The sequence below is a fragment of the Symphalangus syndactylus genome, chromosome 3, assembly GCF_028878055.3.
Source record: "Symphalangus syndactylus isolate Jambi chromosome 3, NHGRI_mSymSyn1-v2.1_pri, whole genome shotgun sequence".
NCBI classification, from domain to species: domain Eukaryota; kingdom Metazoa; phylum Chordata; class Mammalia; order Primates; family Hylobatidae; genus Symphalangus; species Symphalangus syndactylus.
Genome location: NC_072425.2, coordinates 11,435,988 through 11,462,699, shown reverse-complemented (window position 1 = coordinate 11,462,699; position 26,712 = coordinate 11,435,988). Strand labels below are relative to the sequence as shown.

Here is a 26,712-nt window from a genome sequence, read left to right as displayed (position 1 = left end):
ACCTGCTCCACAGTGGCACAAAGCACTGTCAGGTGCCACACACAGCCTGTTGGGATATGTGGGCCACAGTACTTCCCCACCTAAAGTACTGTAGAGGCTCAGGAGACATCAGTCGGGGCCATTTTAACTGTCAGTAATGGCCACAAAGACCCCTAAATAGCCAAAGCAATCTTAAGCAAAAAGAACAAAGCTGGAGACAATACACTACCTAACTTCAAAATATACTACAAAGCTATAATAATCAAAACAGCATGGTATTGGCATAAAAACAAACAGACCAATGAAACAGAATAGAGAGCCCAGAAGTGAATCCATGCATTTATGGTCAACTGATTTTTGACAGAAATGCCAAGAAACAAGGTGGAAACAACAGTCTCTTCAATAAATGATGCTGGGGCCAGGTGCAGTGGCTCATGCTTATAATCCTAGCACTTTGGAATGCCAAGGTGGAAGGACCACCTGAGGCCTCCCTCCAGGCTCCGGAAGAGACCTCCTCCGTGATCCCTCGTCTAAGGGGAAGGTTCCTCAGGACCTCACTGCGGGGGCTGAAGGTGGCCACCCCTCCAGGAACTTATGCCCCAGGTGCTGAATTTGGGCTGCCTAAGTCTGTGCACGTGCGTCTGTGTTTGTGTGCATGTCTGCAAGTCTGTCTGTGTGTGCGTGTCTGCATGTCTGTGTGTCTGCATGTCTGTATGTTTGCACGCATGTCTGTGTGTCTGTGTGGTCTATGTGTCTGTGTGTACACTTCTGTATGTCTTTCTCTGTGTGTTTTTGCATGTGTCTCCATATGTCTCTGTGCATATCTGTGTGTCTGTATGTCTCTGTCTTTGTATCTGTGTCTGTGTGTCTTTGTGTGTCTGGTGCATGTCTTTCTGTGTGTGTGTGTGTCTTTCTGTGTATGTCTGTGTGTCTGTATCTCTGTGTGTCTGTGTCTGCGTATGTAATGGTGCGTCTCTGTGGCAGGAAGAGGGTGTGTGTGATTGTTTGTCTGTATGTGTGTCTTTCCATGTGTGTCTGTGTGTGTAATGGAATGTCTCTGTGGCGGGGAGGTGGTGTGTGTGATTGTGTGTCTGTGTGTGTGTCTGTGTATGTCCGTGTGTGTGTGTGTATGTCTGTGTATGTAACGGTGTGTCTCTGTGGCGGGAAGGGTGTGTGTGTGATTGTGAGTCTGTGTGTGTCTGTGTATGTAATGGTGTGTCTCTGTGGCGGGGAAGGTGTGTGTGTGATTGTGTGACTGTGTGTGTCTTTCTATATATGTGTGTGTAACGGTGTGTCTCTGTGGCCGGGAGGGGGTATCTGTGATTGTGTGTCTGTGTGTGTCTTTCTGTGTGTGTCTGTGTATGTAATGGTGTCTCTGTGGTGGGGAGGGGGTGTGTGTGATTTGAGGTGGGGGTGGGGCCTAGGCTTCAGTTACTCCCCGCCACAGAGACATACCATTACACACACAGACACACACAGAAAGACACACATACAGACACACAATCACACACACCCTCTTCCTGCCACAGAGACGAACCATTACATACGCAGACACAGACACACAGAGACACAGACACACAGACATACACAGAAAGACACACACACACAGAAAGACACGCACCAGACACAAAGACACACAGACACAGATACAAAGACACAGACATATCGACACACAGACATGCACAGAGAGGACACAACAGGATGGACAAAGGAAGCAGAGTTTACCCGTTCTGCTAAAACCAAGGGCGGGAGGGGGACAGGGCTGCCGGCAGCCCTCCCAGAGCCCCTGGCAGCCGCTCACGGGTTCCGGATCGCCTGGTGGTTCTTGGGCACCGCAGTGAACCTCAGCTTCCTCAGGACGGCGGGCCAGCCCAGCAGCTGCTGGTCCCACAAGTACTCGGGGGAGAGCACCTTGGTGGGTTTGTGGCGCAGCAGATACTTGTTCAGGTGGCTCTCGTCGTGCCACACGGCCTCGATGCCGTTGGCCTGGTCGACCATCATGGCCTGGTGGCAGGCCCTGGTGAGCCGCTGCACCTCTCGCACCGACCCCCCGAAGAACGCCCCCATGTAGTAGAAATCGCCCTCGTCCTTGGGGATGTAGGCCTGGGACTGGGGCCGGCGCTCGTAGGTGAAGGCCTCCCGGCTGCTTCCGTAGAAGCTGGGGTGCAGGGTGCCAAACAGCGGAGTGAGGATCTCCACGCCCACGTGGTCGCGGAACTCCATGTCCACGTCCGCGCACACCAGGTAATCCACCTCGCTGAGGAAGCGCCGCTCGCAGAAATCACTGATCATCTCCATGCGGCGCATGGACACGTCCTGCCAGCGCTTGTGGGCGCGCACCTCCAGCACCGACAGCTGCCGACCGGTCCCCAGCGTCACGCGCGGCACCGCGGCCGGCTGGTCGGTGAAGACATAGTAGTGGACACGGTGGCCCACCATGAAGTGCTTCTCCGCCGTCTCCAGGAACAGCTTCAGGAAGGCCACGTATCTGCAAGGCAGGCGGACGAGGGCTGGGGGAGCGGCCGGCCGTGCACCCCTGGGCTGCAGGAGGCCCGCCCTGCGCCGGCCAACCAGTGGCCATTGGAAGGCTCAGAGCAGCAGAAGCACCACGTTCTCCTGCCCTGTCCTGAGCGAGTCCTCGGGCTGCAACTCGCTTCATCCTCTTCCCAGCAATGGGGGACCACCAGCACCCCCTCTTACTAAGGAGGGCTGAGGGCAGGCGGCTGGAGGCTGGTAGCAGGCTGCAGGCTGGCGCCGCTCACTCCCCCTCAGCCTGGCCTGAGCCACGCCTCCCCACGCAGCTGCCCCTCTTATGGCCAGGTCGGCCACGTGCCCCCTCATTATAAGCTGCACGCGAGGCCTCCACACACCCGCCTCTGCACCCTAGAGCTTCCTCCCTCCGGCTTGAACTGCACATATTCCTAAGAGTAGGTCATTCCTGGCCTCCGCCACTGTCGCTGGCCCAGCTGCCCACAGCTGCCCAGAGGTCAAATATATGTCTGTGGTTGCCTGGCTAGCTCCCTCTCTGGCCCGGCCCAGTGTTAGAGGGCCTTGTGGGCCAGCCACTTCCCTTGGTGTCTGGGGCCAACTGCCTTGCCTGCCCCAGCTACATCTGACAGAGAAGTGACCACGGCTCTGCCAGCATCCTCTTTCTAGGGTCCAAGGACAGCAAACAGGTGTCCCCCTCCTGCTATCTCTGGTCAGTGAGCGGGAAACATCTGGAGCCTTGTATTGAGGGGGTGGCTCAGCATGAGGGCCGGCCACAGTTACAGAGAGGAGGGGGCAGCAGAAACCACCATCCCTGGGTGAGACGCAGCCTCTGGAGAAGGAGCTGGGTTTTACCGACCCGGCGAGCCCACGAGCCCACGTGAGCTCAGTAAGATGCATGAATGACCTTTCCCATCTACCCTCTGGGAGGACAAAGCTGGCCGCCACCCCACTCTGTCTTGAACACAAGGAGAGACCTCGATGTCCGTGGTCACTCGCCACTGCCTGGGTCTCTGCCCTCGGCCACCTCACTGACTTACTTTTTGATGGCAAACACAGTTAACCCAATGGTGGTGTTCTGGAGCCTGAACTGCTCATTGAGGATGTCGATGTTGAACGTGCCCTCCCAGACAATGGGAGCCAGCCAAGGGGTCACCACAAGGACGTCCTTCCTACTGCACATGGAGGGAGGAGTGCGATCACATGGAGCTGGCAGGGTGCCACCCATATGCGCCTCTGGCACACAGCCACCCCCACCTGGAAACTCCACTCAGCTTCTGCCTCCTCTGACCACCCTTCCAGAGGCAGCCGCCCTTCCCCAGGAAACCAACCAGAGGCAAATGCGACTCCAACCGGGCAGATCATTCCCAGCCCTCCCTCAACACTGGGCCTGCCGGAACCCAGAGCAAGCTGAGCTTTGCTGGCAAAGAGGTAGGAACCAACCCCGCCGGCACCCAACCCCCGCTGCCCCTCCCCAGGAAGGAGGTAGCTATCAGGCCTTTGCAGGGGCTTTGGAGAACAAAGGGACAGGAAACGAGACGCAAGTCAGAGAAAGCAAAGGGAAAGAGGACAGCCATGTGGGCCTCTGAATTCAGATGTCAGGAGAAACTGAGAGGAGAGAATAGCGAAGCAGCCCCAACTGAGATTTACATCAAGGAAACCGCCCTCTAATACCTTCAGAACAGCCCCTTGAGCTGCGTTCAGTTTCAGCTTCAGTAACTTTACTCACCAGGGTGTCAGCACCTTTGGCTGGGGGTAGGCCATCCTGCAAGCACAAAGCGCCGTCACGTGAGTTTGCGTGGAAAGCGTGGGATGCAGGTGAGCAGGGGGTATGCACAGCCGCTGAACCATGACCGGGCGTCGACCCTCCCGCCAAGGCCACACTCCCAGGCTGGAATCACTGTGGTTGCTTGGGGGCGGTGTCAGCTCACAATCCCGGGACCTCGGGAAAGGGCCGAAGCTCAGAGTCTCTGATTCAGAGACTGGCAAGAGGGACTAAGTGACCTCAGGGGCCATTGCTTTCCACTTGAGTCAAGGCTGGGAGGGACGTAAGGGGTTGTGTCTCAATTCACTGTGGGCAGAGAGGAGGCTGGGTGTGTGGCCTCTGTCCCTGGTTGTTCCCAGGGAAAGGCCCTGAGATGTGCAGACCTCCCCACCTGGGCCCGAAGCCTGCTGGGCCTCCTTGTGGGCTGGTGGCTTCCAGAGCCCAGCTTCCTCTCTAAGAAGTGGGAGAGTGACACCTGCTCCACAGTGGCACAAAGCACTGTCAGGTGCCACACGCAGCCTGTGGGGACGTGTGGGCCACAGTACTGTCCCCACCTAAAGTATTGTAGAGGCTCAGGAGTCATGAGCTGGGGCCATTTTAACTGTCAGTAATGGCCACAATTTGAATGTTCAAGATGGCCCTTAAAAGCAGGGAGTCAGCAGAAAAGAGGACGGAAATTCTGACACTTGGTACAACCTGGATGGACCGTGAGGACATCATGCTCAGTGGTTTGGGCCCGACATAAAAACACAGGTACCATCGATTGCACTTATAAAAGGTAGTTTGAGTAGTCAGACTCATAACAACAGACCATGGAATGGTGAGCTGGGGGAGGGAAAACGGAGATGCTATTTTCTGGGGACAGAGCTTCAGTTTGGCAAAATGAAGAGTTCTGGAGATGGATGGTGGTGATGGCTGCACAGCGATGTGAATGGACTTAACACTACTGAACACTCCAAAATGACTAAGATGGCAAATTTTATGTTAAGTGTATTTTATCACAATTAAAAAAAATCAAAAGCAGTGTAGCCAGCTTGGCCTTGATTGCCTAGACTTTCTCAGGTCAGCACTGATAAAGGCCCACATCCTGGGAAACAGCCCTCCAAGGCCCCAGACAGAACAGACCAGCTGGTCATCCTCTTTAAAAGCCAGTTTGAAGGCCAGGTGCAGGGGCTCATGCCTGTAATTCCAGCACTTTGGGAGGCTGAGGCAGGCGGATCATTTGAAGTCAGGAGTTCAAGACTAGCCTGGCCAACATGATGAAACGCTGTCTCTGCTAAAAATACAAAAATTAGCCAGGTGTGGTGGTGGGCGCCTGTAATCCCAGCTACTCAGGAGGCTGAGGCAGGAGAATCACTGGAGCCCGGGAGGTAGAGGTTGCAGTGGGCAGAGATGGTGCCAGTGCACTCCAGCCTGGGCAACAGAGCGAGACTCCATCACACACACACACACACACACACACACACACACACACAAAAGCCAGCGACACGCAGCTGGTCAAAACTGAAGCTCCAGCTCCATCGTGCTCTCTGAGTGGCTGCAGGATGAGGGCCAAGTCAGGGTAGAGACTGGGGAAGGAGCGGCCCCCTCCCTTGGAGCCACAGGAGGAAAGAGGACCTGCCCTAGCTCCCACGCACTTGTGTCCACATGCACACATGTGCCAGGGCTGCAGGACAATTCTGTGACATGGGAGGCACTGAAGGGAGGCACTGACGTTATACCTTGGCAACGAGACACGCTGCAGACGGTCAGGTTCCCTAACAGCCATGCTGCAGAATGAGAACATAGGAGATGAAGTTTATTCCAGGAGCAGGATTTAGGGCACAAGTGCATGGAAGCCACCTGAGGGTCCCAGTGGAAGGGACACAGCGTCAGCCTGGAGTGTGGAGCAGAGGCCACCAGAAACAGTCACAGAACAGCCATCACTGTGGCGATGGGCCTGGTGTGGACCCGTGTGCCAGACCCTGTAACGGCCCACATTGCAGTCTGAGGTCTACATTCGGGGAGCCTCACAGCCCACACATTCACCAGACATGTCGAAGCCAAGGCCAGGCAGAGCGGAGTTTCAGAACATGTCTGCAAACCGTGAGTCCCCCTCCCATCAAGAGATGGGGTCTGATATTCCATGTTTCTAAGAAATAAAATGCAGCAGAAGTGACACTGGGTGACTTCTGAAGCCAGGCCCAAAAAGGCGATCCGGCTTCTGTCTCATCTTTCTTGGGATGTTGGTCTTGGAGCCTCCCAACCAAGCTGAGCAGGAGCCCAGGCCCCGGGGTGAGGCTCTGGGTAGGTGTCTCAGATGACAGCCAGCATCAACTGCCGGAGACGCAGGGAAGTCTTTGCAGTGACCCCAGCCACTGTCTGTCCACGACTGCTGAGGCCCCAAAGTGAACCACCCAGCTGAGCCCAGTCCACCCCAGGAAGCCCAGGGAGAGATAGTAATCAATGATTGCGATTGTTTTCCATGGATGGAGTGGTGTGTTCTGCAGCCATGGATCACTGACACGAGTGGGAATTCGCAGACACAGCAGGGGAGAGACAAGAGTGGTCCCAACAGAGGCCATAGCACAGGCAAAGGCCTGGAGTCAGGACAGCACAGCAGGTGGACAAGTAACAGGCCACGTTGGCTGGAGCACAGAGGGCAAGGGCAGGGGAGGGAGAGATGAGGCTGGGGAGGTCAGGAAGGCAGGATCAGATCATGGAGAGCCTCCTACCTTATGTTCTGGAAAGATCACTCCAGCTGCTGTGAGGAGAAGGGGGACAGGGCTGATGGGGATGGGGAGACAAGTCTGAGGCTGTTGCAGAGATGAGGGCAGCCCCACCAGACCCCTGGAGCAGGACCTCGAAGGTAGGGCGGCCAGTGGGCAAGCGAGCTGCTAAAGAGCAGGGCTGGCAGGATTTGGGAACCCAGTGTAGGGATGAGAGCAAAGGGAGAGTTGAGGATGGCTGGTGGAGGAGGGGTGGGGTGGGGGAGCAGTGACCATGCATGGGAACTCTGGGTAAGCCTGGAGTTGGGGACTGGAGGTCAGAAGGGAGGTCAAGGCTGACTCCAGACGTATCCAGGTGACCCTTCAAGGCCACAGAGTTGACCATGTCTACACTGGGCAGAGCATAGAGGGGGCCCAGGCCTACCCATGTGTGTGCCCAGGACGGGGAGGGGGAGTTTCCAGAGTGGGACCCCAGGCCACAGCCAGCACCTCGGCCAGCACGGACGCTCCACCTGCTCTTCCCTGCACTCACCAGAATCCCCTTTCCAGGCTTTCTGGCATTAGACTTCTGGGGCTTAGGACCCCGTAACTGCAGGAAGGAAGTGCGCCAAGACTCAGGACACAGAACCAAGACTGCCTGTTGGTCCCTTCCTCCAAAAAGCGCATGGTGCAGCCAGCAGCATGAGAACAAGAGTTCCCAGTGAAGCTGCAAGGCCTTGAGGCAGGTAGGGCAAGTTCTCAGCAAAGCTCAGGTGCCTCGCCACGTCCCACACCGGGAGGTGGGCAGGAGGGTTGTCCCTGGGATATTGCTCACGTATGGGCACCTGCAGGAGCTCCAGACCCCCCCTCCCCTACCCCCCGCCACCCGTGCCTTGGTCAGTGCAGCCCCCGAGGCCACCTCAGGGAGTGTTTCCAGGCCGTGTCCACAGATGCTCCAGTAGAGCCAACAGGTGACTTCATTCTGTGGTTCTGGGACCTTCTGTGTCTGGAAGCAACTAACAGCTTGGGACCCAGAATTGCCTTCCCCACCCCCAACCACGCAACTGTGGGCAAGGGGCTTGCTCTCCCAGCCCCAGACTCCACACTCAGGAAAATTCTAAATGGGAGTGAGATGAGCCCATTGCCCAGGTAAGGCTTAAATAAGGTAGCAAGTAAAGACACCCTCCGCCAGAGCTGGACGCGGGCAACAACTGTCCTTAGGACCCTGATGACTGTGATACTTGGGGAGCTCAGGGAGGCCCCATGGGTCTGATTGGCTGTTGTGGTCACTTGTCCCCAAACCAGGCCAGCCTCGATGGTCAAATGTGTCTTACCCGAACAAGACCAAGACAAGCATTATTAGGAAAAGGATCATAGGTAGAAGTGCGTAGCATTTTGGTTTTCCTGGAAAACAGGGGTAGAAAAATCACATTACTCACCCTCCTTCTCTCACCTGCCCCACTTTACCTGTCCTGTCTTGTAATTCAGGCATCACATCCTGTGACAGGCCTTCATCTGCCAAGATGGTCCCTCTGCCCCACAGGTGATGCTCTGAGCCCCACCTGAGAATCTCCAAACCTAGTCCAGATGCAGCCCTCCTCCCACTCAGAGAAGAGGGAGGTGGTCTGCTCCTCCCAGCTCATCAGCCTGACTGCCCCTGCAGACTCTGAGAGCCACCCCGGCTTCCTAATGACCTCCTTCTACTCCGCACCCCCTTCCCCTGGGAGACCGGAACGAACCACACTGAAATGAGCATGTCGAGGTCACTGTCGAACCCAGCGAGGGAGGCCAGGACAGCCTCATGGCCGGCTGAGCCAGGAGCCCAGACCAGTTTCTGCCAGGGAGAGGAGCCACCAACTTCCCCTAGTATCTCCCTGCTCTCTCAGAGGCTTGTGCCCTGGAAAGAATCATTGTCTTTCTTTTAAGGTGATTTTATGTATAGTAAAGTCATGTACCGTAGTTCCCTTATCCACACCTTCGCTTGCTGGAGTTCAGTTACCCATGGTCAACCAAAGGCCAATAATAGGTGAGTATGGTACAGTAAAATATTTTGAGGACAGGCATGGTGGCACATGCCTATAATCCCAGCACTTTGGGAGGCTTAGCCAGGAGAATTGCTGGAAGCCAGGAGTTCTAGACCAGCCTGGGCAACATAGTGAGAACTAATTTCTATCAAAAAACAAAAACAAAAACAAAAAAAACGATCAGCTGGGCATAGTGGTGCATGCCTCTGGTCCCAGGAGGCTGAGGTGGAAGGATCACTTGAGCCTAGGAGGTGAAGCCTGCAGTGAGCCATGATTGCACCACTGCACTCCAGCCTGGGTGACAGAGCAAGACCCTGTCTCTTAAAAATAAACAAAACAACAACAAGAAAAACCCCACAAATTAAGATATATACACATAATTTTTTTAGAGAGACCACATTCACGTAACCTTTATTACAGTATATTGTTTTTGTTGTTGTTGTTGTTGTTTTTGAGACGGAGTTTCGCTCGTTGCCCAGGCTGGAGTGCAAAGGGGCAACTTCAGCTCACTACAGCCTCCGCCTCCCGGGTTCCAGCAATTCTCCTCCCTCAGTGTCCTGAGTAGCTGGGTTTACAGGCGCCCACCACCATGCCTGGCTAATTTTTTGTATTTTTAGTAGAGACGGGTTTCACCATGTTGGCCAGGCTGGTCTCGATCTCCTGACTTCAAGTGATCCACCCGCCTCGGACAGTATATTGTTATAATTGTTCTATTTTATTATTAATTATGGTTGTTAATCCCACCCTGTGCCTACTTTATAAATTAAACCCTATCATAGGTATGTGTGTATAGGAGAAAACATACTCTCTATAGGGTTTGGTACTATCCGTGGTTTCAGACATCCACTGGGGATCTCAGAAGCTATCCCCTGCAGGTAAGAGGGGACTACTGTTTTCACAAGGGCAAGTCTGAAAGGCATCTATCTCCCGGCCCAGTTCCTATTCCTTCCCCCAAAATCGGTCCCTTTCAACTAATTCATCTGTTACTTCTTATCTTACAATGCTTGTGTGTATTTACCTCCACCTTTTTAAGTCCTGTGACCATGGAATGATTTATCTGGAATAGCTTCCTGAAACAGAAACGTGGGAGGCAAAACATTTGAACTTTACATGTCCTAAATTATTTTTTCCATTTTGTAGTTGGTAGATTGTTTGGCTGTAGGGAAATCTCAGTGGAAATAATTTTCCTTCAATTTGGCAAAAATGGTTCCATTTGTTAAAACTTTGAAAATTAATTTAATTTGAGAGATAACTTACATCCAATAAAATGTACCCACTTTAGGTACACGGTTTTGATGAGTTTCACACAATGTATGTACACATGTAATCACCACCCCAAACAACATATACACATTTTCATCACCCCAGTAAGGTCCCTCCTGACCCCGGCAACCATGGATCTGATTTCCTGGCATTTCCCGTAAACGGAATCATCTGATACATGCTCTTTTATGTCTGGCTGTATCACATCACATGCTGTTTTGAAGATTCACCTATATCGTCACGTGTATCAATTGTTCATTCTTTTTCATTGCTGAGAAGCACACCATTGTTAATCCGCCACAATTCAACTTTTTTTATTGCCGAGAAGCATGCCATTGTTAATCCGCCACAATTCATTTATTCTGTCTCCTGGTTTTTTCACTGTTTGGGGCCACTAACAACAAAGCTTCTGTAAACACTCATGTGCAGGTATTTGTGGACCTGTGTTTTCATTTCCCTTGAGTAAATACCAAGGCAAGGAAAAGACTGGTCATATGGTAAGTATATATTTAACTTTGTAAGAAACTGCCAAACTGTGTTCCAAAGTGGTGACTGAATTTTCCATTCCTGCCAGGAATGTAGGAGAACCACAATCCTTGCCAACACTTGATGGTCACTCTTTTATGCTTTAGCCATGCTAGTGGATGAGGAGTGGTATCTAAGTGTGTCCAGTGACTAAGGAGGTAAATCATCTTTTCATGTATTTATTGGCCATTTGCTTGCTTCTTATGAAGCCCGTGCAGATCTTTAGCTCATTTTATTATTTATTTATTTATTTATTTACTTATATATATTTTTGGGGGGGCACGGTCCCACTCCAGTTGCCCAGGCTGGAGTGTGGTGGCATGATCACAGCTCACTGCAGCCGCGACTTCCTGGGCTCAGGTGATCCTCCCACCTCAGCCTTTTGAGTAGCTGGACTACAGGCATGCACCACATCTAGCTAATTTTTTGTGGTTTTGGTAGAGATGGGGTTTCACCATGTTGCCCAGGCTGGTCTTGAACTCCTGGTCTTAAGCGATCCACCTGCCTCAGCTTCCCAATGTGCTGGGATTACAGGCATAAGCCACCTCACTCGGCCCTTTATTTTTATTTTTTTTAGAGACAGGATCTTACTCTGTCACCCAGGCTAGAGTGCAGTGGCACGATCACAGCTCGCTGCAACCTCGAACTCCTGGGCTTAAGCGATCTTTCCCCCTCAGCCTCCTGATTAGGTGGGACTACAGACATGCACCAACATGCCCGGCTAATTATTCTACTTTTTGCAGACACTGGGTCTCATTTTAAATTAAGTTGTTTCTCTTTTTATTATTGAGCAGAATTTATTTCTATATTTTGGATACAAGTCCTTTGCCAAATACAAATATTACAAATATTTTCTCGCCAGGCACAGAGAGACAGACACTGCATGTTCTCACTTATCTGTAGTATCAAAACATCAAAACAATTAAACTCATGGAGATAGAGAATAGAAGGATGGTTCACAGAGACTTGGAAGGGTAGTGGCAGTGGTGGGAGGGTATGTAGGGATGGTTAATGTGTACAAATAAATAGAAAGAATGAATAAGACCCAGTATTTGATAGCATAACAGGGAGACTATAGTCAATAATAATTTAATTGTACATTTAAAAATAACTAAAAGAGAGTTCGGGCACAGTGGCTCATGCCTGTAATCTCAGCACTTTGGGAGGCCGAGGCAGGTGGATCACCTGAGATCCGGAGTTCAAGACCAGCCTGGCCAACATGGTGAAACCTCATCTCTACTAAAAATACAAAAACTAAGGCCAGGCGTGGTGGCTTACGCCTGTAACCCCAGCACTTTGGGAGGCCGAGGTGGGTGGATCATGAGGTCAGGCATTCGAGTCTAGCCTGACCAACATGGGGAAATCCTGCCTCTACTAAAAATACAAAAAATTAGCTAGGTGTGGTGGCGCATGCCTGTAATCCCAGCTACTTGGGAGGCTGAGGCAGGAGAATCTCCTGAACCTGGGAGACAGAGGTTGCAGTGAGCCGAGATCGCACCACTGCACTCCAGCCCGGGCGACAGAGCGAGACTCCATCTCAAAAAAAAAAAGAAAAAAAATAAAAAGAAAAAAAAAAGTTTAAAAATACAAAAACTAGCCGGGCGTGGTGGTGGGTGCCTGTAGTCCCAGCTACTCGGGAAGCTGAGGCAGGAGAATCACTTGAACCTGGGAGGCAGAGGTTGCAGTGAGTTGAGATGGCGCCACCGTACTCCAGCCTGGGTGACAGAGCGAGACTCCGTCTCAAAAAAAAAAAAAAAGAATAAAAATAACTAAAAGAGTATAGTTGGATTGTTTGTAACAAAAAGGATAATTGCTCAAGGGGATGGATACCAGTTCTCCATGATGTGAATCTTCCATTGTATGACTGAACCACAATATTTCATGGACCCCATAAATATATACACCTACTATGAACCCATAAAAATGAAAAACAAAAATACTTCTTAGAAAACAAATATTTTCGGCCGGGCGCGGTGGCTCATGCCTGTAATCCCAGCACTTTAGGAGGCCGAGGCGGGCGGATCAGGAGGTCAGGAGATCGAGACCACGGTGAAACCCCGTGTCTACTAAAAATACAAAAAATTAGCCGGGCGAGGTGGCGGGCGCCTGTAGTCCCAGCTACTCGGGAGGCTGAGGCAGGAGAATGGCGTGAACCCCGGGGGGCAGAGCCTGCAGTGAGCCGAGATCGCGCCATTGCATTCCAGCCTGGGCGACAGCGAGACTCTGTCTCAAAAAAAAAAAAAAAAAAAAAAAAAAAGAAAACAAATATTTTCTCTCAGTCTGTGGCTTATTTATTCATTTTTCCTTAAGTTTTCTTTTGAAGGGAAGTGTTAATTTTTATAAACTCTAATTTATCCTTATGAAAATGAAACCATTTTTATGGTTTGAGCTTTTTTTTTTTTTTGCCTCATCTATTACAGTTTTGCCTACCCCAAGTTCATGAACATTTTCTCTTATTTTCTTCAGAATTCCATAATTTTTGTGTATTGTGTGAAAGGCTAAAGTCCCTTTCTTCCCCCAATGGATATCCAGTCATTTCAGCCATTTGAATTGAAAATACTTTCCTTTCGGGCCGGGCGCAGTGGCTCACGCTTGTAATCCCAGCACTTTGGGAGGCCGAGGCAGGCGGATCACGAGGTCAGGAGATCGAGACCACGGTGAAACCCTGTCTCTACTAAAAATACAAAAAATTAGCCGGGCGTGGTGGCGGGCGCCTGTAGTCCCAGCTACTCGGAGAGGCTGAGGCAGGAGAATGGCGTGAACCCGGGAGGCGGAGCTTGCAGTGAGCCGAGATCGTGCCACCGCACTCCAGCCTGGGCGACAGAGTGAGACTCCGTCTCAAAAAAAAAAAAAAAAAAAAAAAAAAGAAAATACTTTCCTTTCTTTATCACATTGCCTTAGCACCCTTATCAAAAAGCAACTATTAAAAAATAATTGACTATTTCTGTGTGAGTCTATTTCTAAACTCTGCATTCTATTCCATTGAACTATCGGTCTATCCTAATATCAACCTTTTTTGATTACTGTAGCTGTGTAGTCCACCTTGAAATCTAGCCTGGAAAGTAAGTCTTCCAACTTTGTTTTTCTTTTTCTAATTGTTTTGACTATTCGGAGACCTTTGCATTTCTATGTAAAATTTTAGAATCAGCTGTCAACTTTACAAAAATTTCTTCTGGAGTTTTAAGTGAGATTATGTGGACTCTATAGATCCATCTAGGGAGAAGTGACAGTTTAGCAATATAAGTCTTCCAATCCATGATCATGGTATATTTCTCCATTTATTTATGTCTTCTTTAATTTTTGTCAGCAATATTTTGCAGTTTTGTGGTTTTTTGTGACCTTCTTTTTCTTTTCTTTTTTTTTGTCAGGGTCTTGCTGTGTAGCCCAGGCTGGAGTGCACTGCAATCTCTGCCCACTGGGCTCAAGTCATCCTCTCACCTCAGCCTCCTGAGTAGCTGGGGCTACAGGTGCATGCCACCATGCCCAGCTAATTTTTTTTTTTGTAGAGACAGGGTCTCACTATGTTGCCCAGGCTGGTCTCAAACTTCTGGGCTCAAGTGATCTGGCCACCTTGGCCTGCTAAAGTGCTGGGATTACAGGCATGAGCCATGGTGCCTAGTTTGTATTGCAGTTTTAATTGTATAGGCATTTCTCCTAATTTGGTAAATTATTCTCTAAATATTTCATGTTTTATGATGCTACTGTAAATGGTATTTAAAATTTTTCATGGTTCAATTGATTGTGGCAAGTATTATAGAAAAATAATTGATTTATTCTTGCTTTTTCTTTTTTTTTTTTTAGACTGAGTCTTGCCCTGTTGCCCAGTCTGGAGTGCAGTGGTGTGATCTCCAGTCATTGCAACCTCTCCCTCCTGGGTTCAAGCAATTCTCATGCCTCAGCCTCCCAAGTAGGTGGGATTACAGGCACACCACCACACTCAACGTTTTTTTTTTTTTTTTTTTGTATTTTTGTAAAGATGGAGTCTTGCCATGTGGGCCAGGCTGCTCTCAAACTCCTGGCCTCAAGTGATCTACCCACCTCGGCCTCCCAAAGTGCTGGGATTGCAGGTGTGAGCCACCACACCCAACCTGATTTATTCATTGACTTTGTATCTTGAGACCTTGCTAAGCTGACTTAGTTGATGGGCTCACAGCATAAACATATATAATATATATGACAATAACAGCATAAGGGAGCAACGAGGCAATGAAGTTATTATATATACTGGAGCAAGGAAAGTCACCAGACAATAACTTGAATATACAGGAAGAAATCAAGAGTAAAGTCAGTGATAAATATACAGTGTAATATAAAAGACTTGAAAAGTGTTTTTCTCCTTACTTGTCTTACTGAATTGAAAAGAAATAAGATTGTGTGAAACAATAATTATAACACCATGTTGTTGAGTTTATAACATATATAGATGAACATATATGACAATAATACTATAAACCACAAGCAAGGAGGGAGGAAATGGAGTTATATTGGAGTCAAGTTTCTGTATTTTACTAAAATTAGTATTAATCTGAAGTAGATCCTGATAAATTAAAATGCATATTGTAATCCCTGGAGCAAACACTAACAAAATAACTTTAAAATATACACTTAAAAAGAAAAAGGGAATTTAAATGCTACACTAGAAAATAATACAAAAGAAGGTAGTAAAAGATGAACAGAAGAACAAAAAGGCATAAAACATAGAAAACAAATTGTGAACTGATAGATGGAAATCCAACCACAGCAATAATAACATTGAATGGGAATAGAATGAGCATGCCAATCAAAAGGCAGAGATCGTTAGACCGGATTTTTTTTTTTAAGCTTTGACTATATGCTGCCTATGAGAGACATACTTTAGAAACAAAGATACAAATAGGTCAAAGCAAAAGGATAGTAGATTTGCTATGTAAACAACCATAAGGGAGCTTGAGGAGAAATGCTAACATCAGACTAAATAATTTTTTTGTTTTTTTGAGACAGAGTCTCACTCTGTCACCCAGGTTGGAGTGCAGTGGCACGATCTTGGCTGACTGTAACCTCAGCCTCCCGGGTTCAAGCAGTTCTCATGCCTCAGCCTCCCAAGTAGCTGGGATTACAGGCGCACACCATCACAGCTGGCTAATTTTTTTGTATTTTTAGTAGAGACGGGGTTTCACCATGTTCACCAGGCTAGTCTCAAAACTCCTGACCTCAGGTGATCCACCTGCCTTGGCCTCCCAAAGTGCTGGGATTACAGACATGAGCCACCACATCTGGCCAACATTTTTAAGATCAAAAATCTTACTAAAGAGAAACATTCTGCCATGATATAAAGTGAATACATCAGGAAAATATAACAAACAGAAATATATACACACCTGACAACCTAGCCCCAAAATACTAGAACAGGAATTAAAAGAAATTAAAAATTGTGTAAGCAAAAACTCAGTTGTATGTAAAAAACCAATTCCCCTTGAGGAAGAGAAAGGGCTGGAGTCCTTTAAAAATTAACTGCCCGTTTTTCTGTGGCTAGTGAGCCTTATCTCTCCCTTTCCCAGACGTGGTGAAGACTCTCTTTCTCTAGCTGTGCAGCTGCAAGGTCACTAAACAGATAATCTTGAGTGGTAAAACATGTTGTTCCTTGAAAAGTAAGAAATAATGTAATGCATATCTTAATTGAATAACTGTCTTTGTTTCTCGCTTCTGTAATACTCTTCCTCCTGCACGAATCTCCCTCCGCCCCACAAAATGCTTAAAAGGTAGCTTGACTCTTTGTTTGGGGCTCAGTCCTTTGGATGTTAATCTGACTGGGTCGGTGCACCTAAATAATTAAATAATTCCTCCTCAACCCCATCGGTCTCTCTGGTTCCTTAATTATCCCGCAGCAATACATGAAGCAAAAACTCACAGAATTGAAGGGTGAAACAGTCAATTCAACAACAATGGTTGGGCCGGGCATGGTGACTCACGCTTGTAATCCCAGTACTTTGGGAGGCCGAGGCAGGTGGGTCACTTGAGCCGAGGAGTTCGTGACCAGCCTGAATAACATGGCAAAACCCTGTCTCTACAAAAAATGCAAAAATCAGCTAGGCATGATGGTGCTTGCCTGTCGTTGTAGCTACTCAGGAGGCTGAGGTGACCTAAGCCTTGGGAGGTGGGGGCTGCAGTGAGCTGTGATCATACCACTGCACTCCAGCCTGGGTGACAAAGTGAGACTCCACCTCAAAAAAAAAAAAACAAAACAATAATTGGACACCAAAATCCTACCCCACTCTCAATAATGGATAGAATAATTAGAAAGAAAATCAGTAGATACAAATGACTTGACATCACTGGACACCAGCTGACATCTCTAGAAGACTCCACCTGGCAAGAGCAGAAGTCACGTTCTCCTCAAGTGCACATGCAACAGTCTCCAAGGTCAATCATATGCTGGACCATAAAACAAGTCTTGAGAAATTCAAAAGGACTGATATCCACAAAGTTTCTTCTCTAACCACAGGGGAATGAAATCAGAAATTAACAAAAGAAATTTGGGAAATCTATAAATACATAGAAATTAAACAACACACTTCTAAATAAGCAATGGGTCAAAGAAGAAAATCAAAAGATACTCTGAGCTGGATGAAAATGTAAACACAACATACCAAAATTTATGAGATATAACTAAAGCTGTGTTTCAAGGGAAATTTATAGCTATAAATGTCTACATTAGAAAAAACATCTTAAATCAGTGTGTAAGCTTCCATTGTAAGTAACTACAATAAGAAAAGACAGAACAAATTAAACCCAAAGTGAGACGAAGGGAAATTAATAAATATTAGAGTGGAAACCAATGAACTAGAGAACAGAAAGAAAAAGATAAAGTAAAATAATATCAAATGTCAGTTCTCTGAAAAGATCAAGAGAATTGACAAAGCTTTAGCTACATCGACCAGAGAGAGAGAGAACACAAATCACTAAAATTCCAATCTTACGAAATTAAAAGGATTTCAAGGAAATACTATGAACAACTGTTTGCCAACGAATTACACAACTTAGGTAAAATGGACAGATTCTTACACATCAACTAGAAAGCGGTTAGAAGAAAATACAAGATTAAATCTTTGTGACATTGGATTAAGATTTCTTAGATATGATACCAGATGCACAATAAAAGAAAAAGTTAATAAATTGGAATGGATCAAAATGTAAAACTTTTGTACTTCAAAACACCAATAAAAAAGTGTTAAGATAAACTATCGATGGTTGAAAATATTTGCAAATCATATATCTGGTGTGTGTGTGTGTATATATATATATATACATATGATACTATGTATTCAGTATATGTAAAGAACTCTCAAAACTGAACAAAGGAGACAACTCAATTTTTAAAAAGGCAAAACATTTCAGCAGGCATTTCACCAAAAACATATACAAATGGCTAAAAAGCACAAGAAAAGCCACTTGCCTGGCCGGGCGCGGTGGCTCACGCTTGTAATCCCAGCACTTTGGGAGGCCGAGGCGGGCGGATCACAAGGTCAGGAGATCGAGACCACGGTGAAACCCCGTCTCTACTAAAAATACAAAAAATTAGCCGGGTGTGGTGGCGGGCGCTTGTAGTCCCAGCTACTCGGAGAGGCTGAGGCAGGAGAATGGCGTGAACCCGGGAGGCGGAGCTTGCAGTGAGCCGAGACTGCGCCACTGCACTCCAGCCTGGGTGACAGAGCGAGACTCCGTCTCAAAAAGAAAAAAAAAAAAAAAAAAAAAGAAAAGCCACTTGCCATCATTTGTCCTTGGGGAAATGTAAATCAAAACTATAATGAGATACCACCTTTTACCCACAAGAATGGTATGTATTGCTGCAGATGTACAGACAGTGGAACCCTCAGCCAGGTGCAGTGGCTCACACCTATACTTCCAGGACTTGGGGAGGCCGAGGTGGGCAGATCACTTGAGCCCAAGAGTTTGAGAACAGCCTGAGCAACATGGCAAAACCCCATCTCTACAAAAAAATACAAAAATTAGCTGGATGTGGTGGTACTCATCTGTAGTCCCAGCTACTCAGGAGGCTGAGGTGGGAGGACCAATTGAGCCCAAGAGATTGAGGCTGCAGTGAGCCAAGATCACGCCACTGCACTCCAGCCTGGGTGACAGAGCAAGACCTTGTCTCAAAAAAAGAAAAAGAAAATTAGAACCGTTATACACTGCTGATGGGAATGTAAAATGGGGCAGTCACTTTGGAAAACAGTTTTCTAGTTTCTTAAAATGTTAAATATAGACTTCCTGTATTACCCAGCAATTCCACTGCTGGGTATCAACCCAAGAGAAATGAAAACATGTTCACACAAAGTCTTGTACACGAATGTTCATGCAGTGTTGTGCAGTTTAAAATAGCTAAAAAAGCAGAAACAGCTGAAATGTCCTTCAGCTGATGAATGGATAAAATGTGGCCTATCCGTACAATAGATTATTCAGTAGTAAAAAGGAATTAAATACTGATACATACTACAACATACATGAATCTCGGAAACATTATTCTAAGTGAAGGAAGTCAGATGCAAAAGACCGTGTAACATAGGACTCCATTCATATGAGCGGTCCAGAAAAGGCAAAACTGGAGAGACAGAAAGTGATCGTCTGAGGCCAGATGGGAATGGGGAATGACTGCGGAGGAGTTCCAGGGAGTTTTGGCGGGCTGGGGATGGAAAAGTTCTAAAATTTATTTCACAACTCTGTAAACTAACTGAAAAATAATTCATTTGAAACAGGTGAATTTTATGGCATATCAATGACACGGCAATAAAGCTGTTTCTTGTAATGGTGCCATCAACCCCAGCCCATTGACCTTAAGCTGAAGGAAGAGAGATGCTAGGTGTGTTCAGTAGGGCTCCGTCCAAGTTGATTTTTTGAAGTTATGGGCACCATTCCGAGTAAGATGTTTTGTGGCAGGTCAGGTCTCGCTAACGCAGGCCTCCATAACAACGGTTTCAGTACTGACTGAGTGGTTAAGTTAAATATTAAAAGCCAGTGCCCTCATAAAAAGGCTGGAATGTAACAAAGTCCCACCAAGAGTTTCGCCTAGACCTTTCCTGGGCCTTCAAGCATGACAAAATAACGAAGGAATTCTTAATAGGACCCATTTATGATTAAACAAGTTTTATTGGGAGTCTGAAGAAACTCCCCAGGACTCCACAAATAAGTTTACTGGGGGTCTGAAGGAACTTCCCAAACCCCCATGATTTAGGAGACAAGGTAAGGGTTTTAGATTAAGTAAATTTACTGAGGATCCAGAGGAAGGTCTTCGGACTTAGACCTTAGTTATAGATTAACATAAGTCAATTACTTATGTCTTTAGATGAATGCACACTTACACATAGACACATAGCTTAGAAGGTATATAAGGTCTGGAAAACTTTGTAATTTTGAGTTGGTCTGGTGACAATTTCCAGGTCTTCTCCTTGTAACTGGTTACAGAAATAAAAACTCTCTTCCTCCCCAGTTCATCTGCATCTCGTTATTGGGCCGCGAGAGGTAGCAGCCCACCCTCAGTTTGGTCCAGGAGCAGTTTGATCTCTTCTTGGCCAATCTCTGGTGAGACCCACCAGAATGGAGGAGAGCCAGGACTGGGTGCACTGCCAGCTTCCAAAACTCCTGCACGTGGTCGCAGTCCTCCAGGGATTATGATGGGCGTGAAGGAGCTGAGCATTCTCTGAGGAGCCAGCAGCACATGACACCCAGCTCACCGCCCACCAACCACATCCTCACCGTCATCTCCAAGGCTCTCTCATGTCCTCTTCCTGCCTTTCGGGGGACCACAAACTCTGACTCCACCACCCTGCCCTCCTGCCCGCCCCAACAAGCCTGACTGATTTGTGGAGCAGGGCCTTCCCCATGCGAGCTCTTCTCCCTGGCATGCTCGTCCTCCAGATTTCCACACACTGGGTCCCTCACCATTGGTGTCCCTAAGGACACCCGCTCACCAGCTCCTGGCTGCAGGCCCCTTCCAGCACAGGCCTGCTTGTTCTCATCAGTGTTCAACCAACATTGGTTGGATGACTAAATCAACATGCAGAATGTGGGTAACCTGAGAATGGGCACTCATTTGCCAGGTTTCTCAAAAGACCTAACCTCTTAGTCTTCAAGATGTTTGCCTTGGGTGCGATCATGGGCCAGAGCCAGTGCCAGAACCCCAGGAGTATGGAGACAAACTGCCCAGTCCGTGGTCCTCCAAGGCTCCCTGACATGAGACCAACTAAGACAGCATAACCCGTGGGGCAGGACAGACTCCTGGGGTGGCAGCTGTGTTCATCATCTTGACTGGGTCAAGATGTATCCAGCTGTACCTTTTATATGCAGTTTATTGTATACATCTGTTGAAACATATTAAGACAAAAAAAGGGAACAAAAAAAGGAAAACAAAGACCACAAAGGAGGGACAGGGAAGAACCCGGAACGCGCTGGCAGCACAGGGAAGAGGCAGGTGTTTGCAGTCAGATCTGAGTCTCAGGCCTCAGCCCTTCCTGCCTGGGACCAGAACACTGTCCCAGATCTCTCTAAACCTGTTTTCCCGTGGGTGAAAGAATGACCCGGGAAGTATTTACTGTTCCTTCCTGAGAACTCAGCGATAATGAACACAGTGCTGCCGCACAGTAAACACTGACAATGGTGAGCACTGTTGAGGGCAGGGCCTCGACCTACACCACACCCAGTTTTCTTCATGAATTTTCCACTCCTCTGCCTCCCGCTCCTCCAGGGCTGCACCTCCAGGGCAGGAGCCCTCACCACCTCAGGCCTCAGTATGCCTTATCCCCCACCTGATTCCAAATCAAAGTAAAACATTTCTCTCCCCAAATGTGTACACAGCACTCCTCTAAATTAAAGGGCTGTGTGCTGGCTCTGGGCACCCCCCCGGCTCTCCCTGGCCTTTGGCGTTGGGGTTCACTGGCCTGCAGCCTGCGCCCCGTGGCCCTGCGTTCTGCATCCCTCCCTCTGAAGCGACGTTGTTGTCTGGGTAAATACTCAATTCATCTTCTGGCGCCAAGAAAATTAAGGACAGGTGATCTACCCTCGGCCTCCCAAAGTGCTGGGATTACAGGCCTGAGTCACCGCATCCGGTTGCCTAAATAATTTCCTCTTAACTCCTATATCACCTGATCGCCCGGGGCGCAGTTCCCCCGTCACGCTTGGTATTAAACTTGCCCACCTCGCCTTCCCGAGGCGCCTCGGCGTTTGTGGTATGGAGGCTGTTCCCGGCCAACCCGGGCGCCTGGCCGCCGTGCCCGAGAGAAGGGCTGGGGGGCAGGCAGGGCAGCCCCGAGGCTTGTCCTCGTCCAGGGTCGGGCGCTAGGTGCTGAAAATAGCAGCTCATGGAAGGCGGGGAGCGTGGAGGGGCGAGGAGAGACTGGAGACCGCCACGGCGTCGAGGGACCCCACTCTCACCAGGACCCGGGGACCCCGGAGACGAGTCCCCCGCCAGGCCGCGCCACCGCGCCCATCCTGCCTGCGGGTCCCAGGCACCCACAGCGCGGCCGCGCCCACCTGCCCGGCGGCTCCCCAGGACGCAGGGTCTCGGAGGCTGGGGCGGCGGCCGGCCTGAAACCTCGCAGCCCTGAGCGCCCCCACCCCACCCCGGCCCGGCTGTCGGGTGCACCCCGGATTCCCGACCGCAGCGGCTCCTTTGAGGGCACCCGGGGCCGAGGCCTGCACTCACCGGCCGGCGTCCGCAGCAGCTCGGCCATAGCTCCGCGTCTGGTCTCGGCCTCCGCCTTCCGCCCGACCGCCCTGGGGCGGGGTGAGCCCGAGGCGCCCCCTCCCGGCCCGCGCCGCCCGCCGCCCCGACTTGCCGAGGCCGAACACGGGAGGGGACAGCGGAGCGCAGGAGGCGGCCGGGGGTCCCCAAGGACCCCTGCTAGGAAGGGACCGCGCCTCCTTGCGCGCGCCCCCATGGGACCCGCGAGCCCCTCGTAGCCCTGGTTCCCTGGGGCCCTGTCCCTGCATCCCGCCCGGGGCCGAGCGGCTCCGGTTGCCCCTGAAGCCCCGCCCCCGGGGGACCCTTGACACCCTGTCTCCGGGGCGGGGGCGACCCCCTGACATCCTGCTCCCCCGGGGAGGCGGGGGAGACGAACCCGTGAAGCTCCGGCCCCAGAACCCACGATCCCCGGCCTTCCGGCTCGCGCGCGCCGCAGCCTGTAGCCCTCCAGCCCCGCAGGACCCTGTGCCCCGCGTCCGCGACATCCCCTTAGGCAGAGTCTCTCCTCCGGCCCCGGCTCGCGGCCGCACGGAGCTCTGCGTCCCGCAGACTGTGGAACCTTCGCGCTCCCCCTGCGATCGAGTCCCCCTCGGGCGCCCGCACCGGGCCCTGAGGCCTCTTCGCGCGTTCCGTGGACAAAGCCCTGCTCCGCCCCGCTACGACCCCCGCCCTTGCCTGGCCTCCGCTCAAGGCTGCAGTGACTGGGGAGAGCGCGCCCCGCTGCGAAGAGGAGGTACCTCCCGAAGGGTCCAGGCGACGTCCCAGAGGCTTCTTCCCGCTTTTCCTGGTATCTCTCAGAGGAGTTTACACTGATACCCTGTTCACAGGACCCTGATGCCGTCCCGCCCTCCCTGGGCGGGGCACCGTTCTCATCTCCGTGAAAGCTGGGGGCATCTTTAATGCTTCCTTTCCCTCCCACCCCAAGTCCAGTTCGCCAGCTCCAAGACGTGTCCCTGGTGCAGGCGCAGGAAAAAAGTGTGGCAATTCCTCAAAACATCAAACAGAATTACCGTACGAGGCCCGGCGCGGTGGCTCACGCCTAGAATCCTAGCACTTTCAGAGGCCGAGGTGGGCGGATCACTTGAGGTCAGAAGTTCGAGACCAGCCTGCCCAACATGGTGAATCCTCCATCTCCACTAAAAATACAAAAATTAGCCTGTCGTGGTGGCTTGAGTCTGTAATCCCAGCTACCTGGGACGCTGAGGCAGGAGAATTGCTTGAACTTAAGAGGTGGAGGTTGCAGTGAACCAAAATCGCACCCACTGCACTCCAGCCTGGGCAACATAGCAAGACTCCTCAAAAAATAAAAATAAAAATATTATTACCATATGAGCTGGCAATCCTACTTTTGGGTATACACCCGAGGAATTGAAAGGGGGTCTGGAAGAGACATGTGCACGTCTGTGTTCCTAGCAACGGAACTCACCATAGCCAAAAGCTGGAAGCAGCTGCGGTGTTCACCAAGGCGTGATGGCTGCACTGAGTCTGTCTGTAGATGGAATATTACTCAGCCCTAGAAAGGGAGGAGACGCTGACCCCTGCTACAGCATGGGTGAGCCTTGATGCCTTATGCTAAGTAAAATAAGCCAGTCCAACAAGGAAAAATGCCATGTGATTCTATTTACTTTTTTTTTTTTTTTTTTGGCAGAGTCTCACTCTCTCGCCCAGGATGGAGTGCAGTGGTGAGATCTCGGCTCACTGCAACCTCTGCCTCCCAGGTTTAAGTGATTCTCCTGCCTCAGCCTCCCAAGTAGCTGGCACCACAGATGTGTGCCACCATGCCCGGCTAATTTTTGTATTTTTAGTAGAGACTGGGTTTCACCATGTTGGCCAGGCCGTTCTAGAACTCCTGACCTAAGGTGATTTGCCTGCCTTGGCCTCTGAAAGTGCTGGGATTACAGATGTGAACCACCGTGCCCAGCCACAATTCCACATGTCTGAGGGACTGGAGTCATCAAATTCGTAGAAATAGAGAGGAGAATGGTGGGCGCCTGGGGAAGGCGGGAATGGGGAGCTGTGAATGGTGTCAAGTTTCAGTCTGGGAAGATGAAAATAGTGTTGTGGATGGATGCTGGTGATGGCTGCGTAACAATGTGAATGAACTCAACAGCATGAAAATAGTGTTGTGGATGGATGCTGGTGATGGCTGCGTAACAATGTGAATGAACTCAACACCATGGAACTGTGCATGTTTAAATAGTTGAGATGGTAAATTTTATGTTATGTGTATTTTACCACAGTAAGAAAGGAAGAAAGGAGAGGATGGAGGAAGAAAAGGGGACAGAAGGGAGGGAGGGAGGGACAGAGGGAGGGAGGAAGGAAGGAAGGAAGGAAGGAAGGAAGGAAGGAAGGAAGGAAAGGAGGGAGGGAGGGAGGGAGGGAAGTTCCCTGTGGGCAGCCCTTAACTATTCAGAGGGACAAGTGGGACAAGCCCGGGGGCTGTGTTCCTGCCCCTGAGGGACTCTGGCCCAAGGCTTCCCTGCCTGCAGACCCCATTCCAACAGGCCACTTCTGAGACCTCAGAGCCTTGGTGGTCTCCAGGTCCACGACCAGAGAGCCCCACATGGGGAGGGTGATCTCCACTCCACCACCCATGAGCTGAGGGTTAGGCTGCGGCCCAGCATCCTGGGGCCACCTGCCCTGTTTGCAGGGCTGAGTGTTCTCCCTGGACGGGCCTGGCACATGGAAGAGCTCAGTGATCAGCTGTGGATCCAGTCCTCTGAGGCTGTGCCCTGTACCGTGAAGGACACCAGAATATGTCACCCCAAAATGAGCCTCAGAAACTATCTTGAGTTGAAGGCAACTAAGATGCAGCAGAAGCAGGGAAATCTCTCTCTGCCCTGTCCCTCTGCTGTCTGAGGCAGGATGGAAATGCTCTTTATAGGAGAGAGACGCATCAGCCAGAGGAAAGAAGGCACCCGAGGACTCTGTGAACGAATCTTCCACCTTAGTTTCCTCCCAATACTCACCTTGTCGGTTTCCCAACCTTGGAAGCCTAAAACCGCTCTCCTGGGTCTTGTCATTTCCCCACATGTTGATTATTCTTTGTTGAACATGCTCCATAACCCAGTTCTTTTTTTTTTTTTTTTTTTTTTTTGAGACGGAGTCTCGCTCTATCACCCAGGCTGGAGTGCAGTGGCGCGATCTCGGCTCACTGCAAGCTCCGCCTCCCAGGTTCACGCCATTCTCCTGCCTCAGCCTCTCCGAGTAGCTGGGACTACAGGTGCCCACCACCACGCTCGGCTAATTTTTTGTATTTTTAGTAGAGACGGGGTTTCACTGTGGTCTCGATCTCCTGACCTCGTGATCCGCCCGCCTCGGCCTCCCAAAGTGCTGGGATTACAAGCGTGAGCCACCGCGCCCGGCATCATAACCCAGTTCTAAGTCACTGTTCTGAGTTGCTTTTTGTTGAGGCTTCTCCAGTGAGATGTGCGCTACATGCATTAATTGTTTTTCTCTTTTGTAAGGAGCCCCAGTTGGAACCCTAAGAGGGAAGCTTTCACTCCCCTACCATGGCACAGTGGCCTGCCATGTTCAGGGCTGGGGGCTAGTCCGGGTTCTCACACCTTTTGGCTGACGTTCTAGCCCCCACCCCTCGTCCCATCAGCTCACTGTTTCCATAAAACATTTGTCATGGTGATGTGCAAGGAGCTCCCTGCCACTGCCCTGAACTTCTTCCCTGAAAACAGCCAGCCAGTGTTCAGAGGAAGGGAAGGAATAAAAGGTTCTGCAAAGGAGAGCCCGGTCAGACCAGGAGGTGTAAGCATGAAACCAATGTGTTACTCTGTTACTCACAAGCGGCTGGGCCAGGGAAGGACTTGGTTCAGAAGAGGGAACAGTCTTGCCCAAGGTCTTGCAGAATTCAGGGCAACGTTGTGGCCCAAACCCAGGTCCAGGGAGACCTCCATTCTGGTTTGCATGTGTTGGAAACAAGTGCTCAGTGTAGCGAAGAAAACCTGCACTTAGAAAATTTCTCAGCAAGTCACTTTTACTTCTGCAGAAGGGTGCTGCTTGTGCTGTTACAATCCCAAGAGCACACTGAACAAAGGAGGGAAGGGGTTTTTATCCCTAACGCAGTTTCTATTTCTGTGTCCTTCCCCTATTGGCTGGGGTTGGGCCACATAATCTAAGCTGACCCCGACTGGCTAAGGCTTAAACCTTCCCAAATAAGGTAAAGGTGTGATTTTGGAAAAGGTTGCAGGGTAGGATTGGTTTACAAGTTATGGCCAGGAAGTTGAATCTTTGAAGAGGAACTTAGTTGTCCCAACG

At 49.9% G+C, this 26,712-nt stretch overlaps 2 protein-coding genes across 3 annotated transcripts in view; both read right to left on the bottom strand.

The window, feature by feature from the left end:
• OBP2B (odorant binding protein 2B) overlaps positions 1-22,451 on the bottom strand; it is a 66,348-nt gene extending 43,897 nt beyond the window's left edge. The window contains 1 exon segment of the mRNA XM_055270547.2: positions 22,405-22,451. The gene's annotated coding sequence lies outside the window, so the exon portion shown is untranslated.
• ABO (ABO, alpha 1-3-N-acetylgalactosaminyltransferase and alpha 1-3-galactosyltransferase) lies at positions 1,640-23,279 on the bottom strand. 2 transcript variants are annotated; one of them, XM_055270528.2, is made up of 7 exons: positions 23,181-23,279; positions 8,253-8,322; positions 7,472-7,528; positions 5,953-6,000; positions 4,196-4,231; positions 3,507-3,641; positions 1,640-2,467 (listed from the first exon to the last, which is right to left on the bottom strand). In XM_055270528.2, the coding sequence occupies exons 2-7, from the start codon at positions 8,291-8,293 to the stop codon at positions 1,777-1,779; spliced, it is 1,008 nt and encodes a 335-aa protein (XP_055126503.1). In that variant the 5' UTR covers positions 8,294-8,322; positions 23,181-23,279; the 3' UTR covers positions 1,640-1,776. The 2 variants fall into 2 exon arrangements, with proteins under 2 accessions (XP_055126503.1, XP_055126508.1); XM_055270533.2 differs by lacking the exon at positions 23,181-23,279 and adding an exon at positions 22,405-22,587.
• Positions 23,280-26,712: the final 3,433 nt, after the last annotated feature.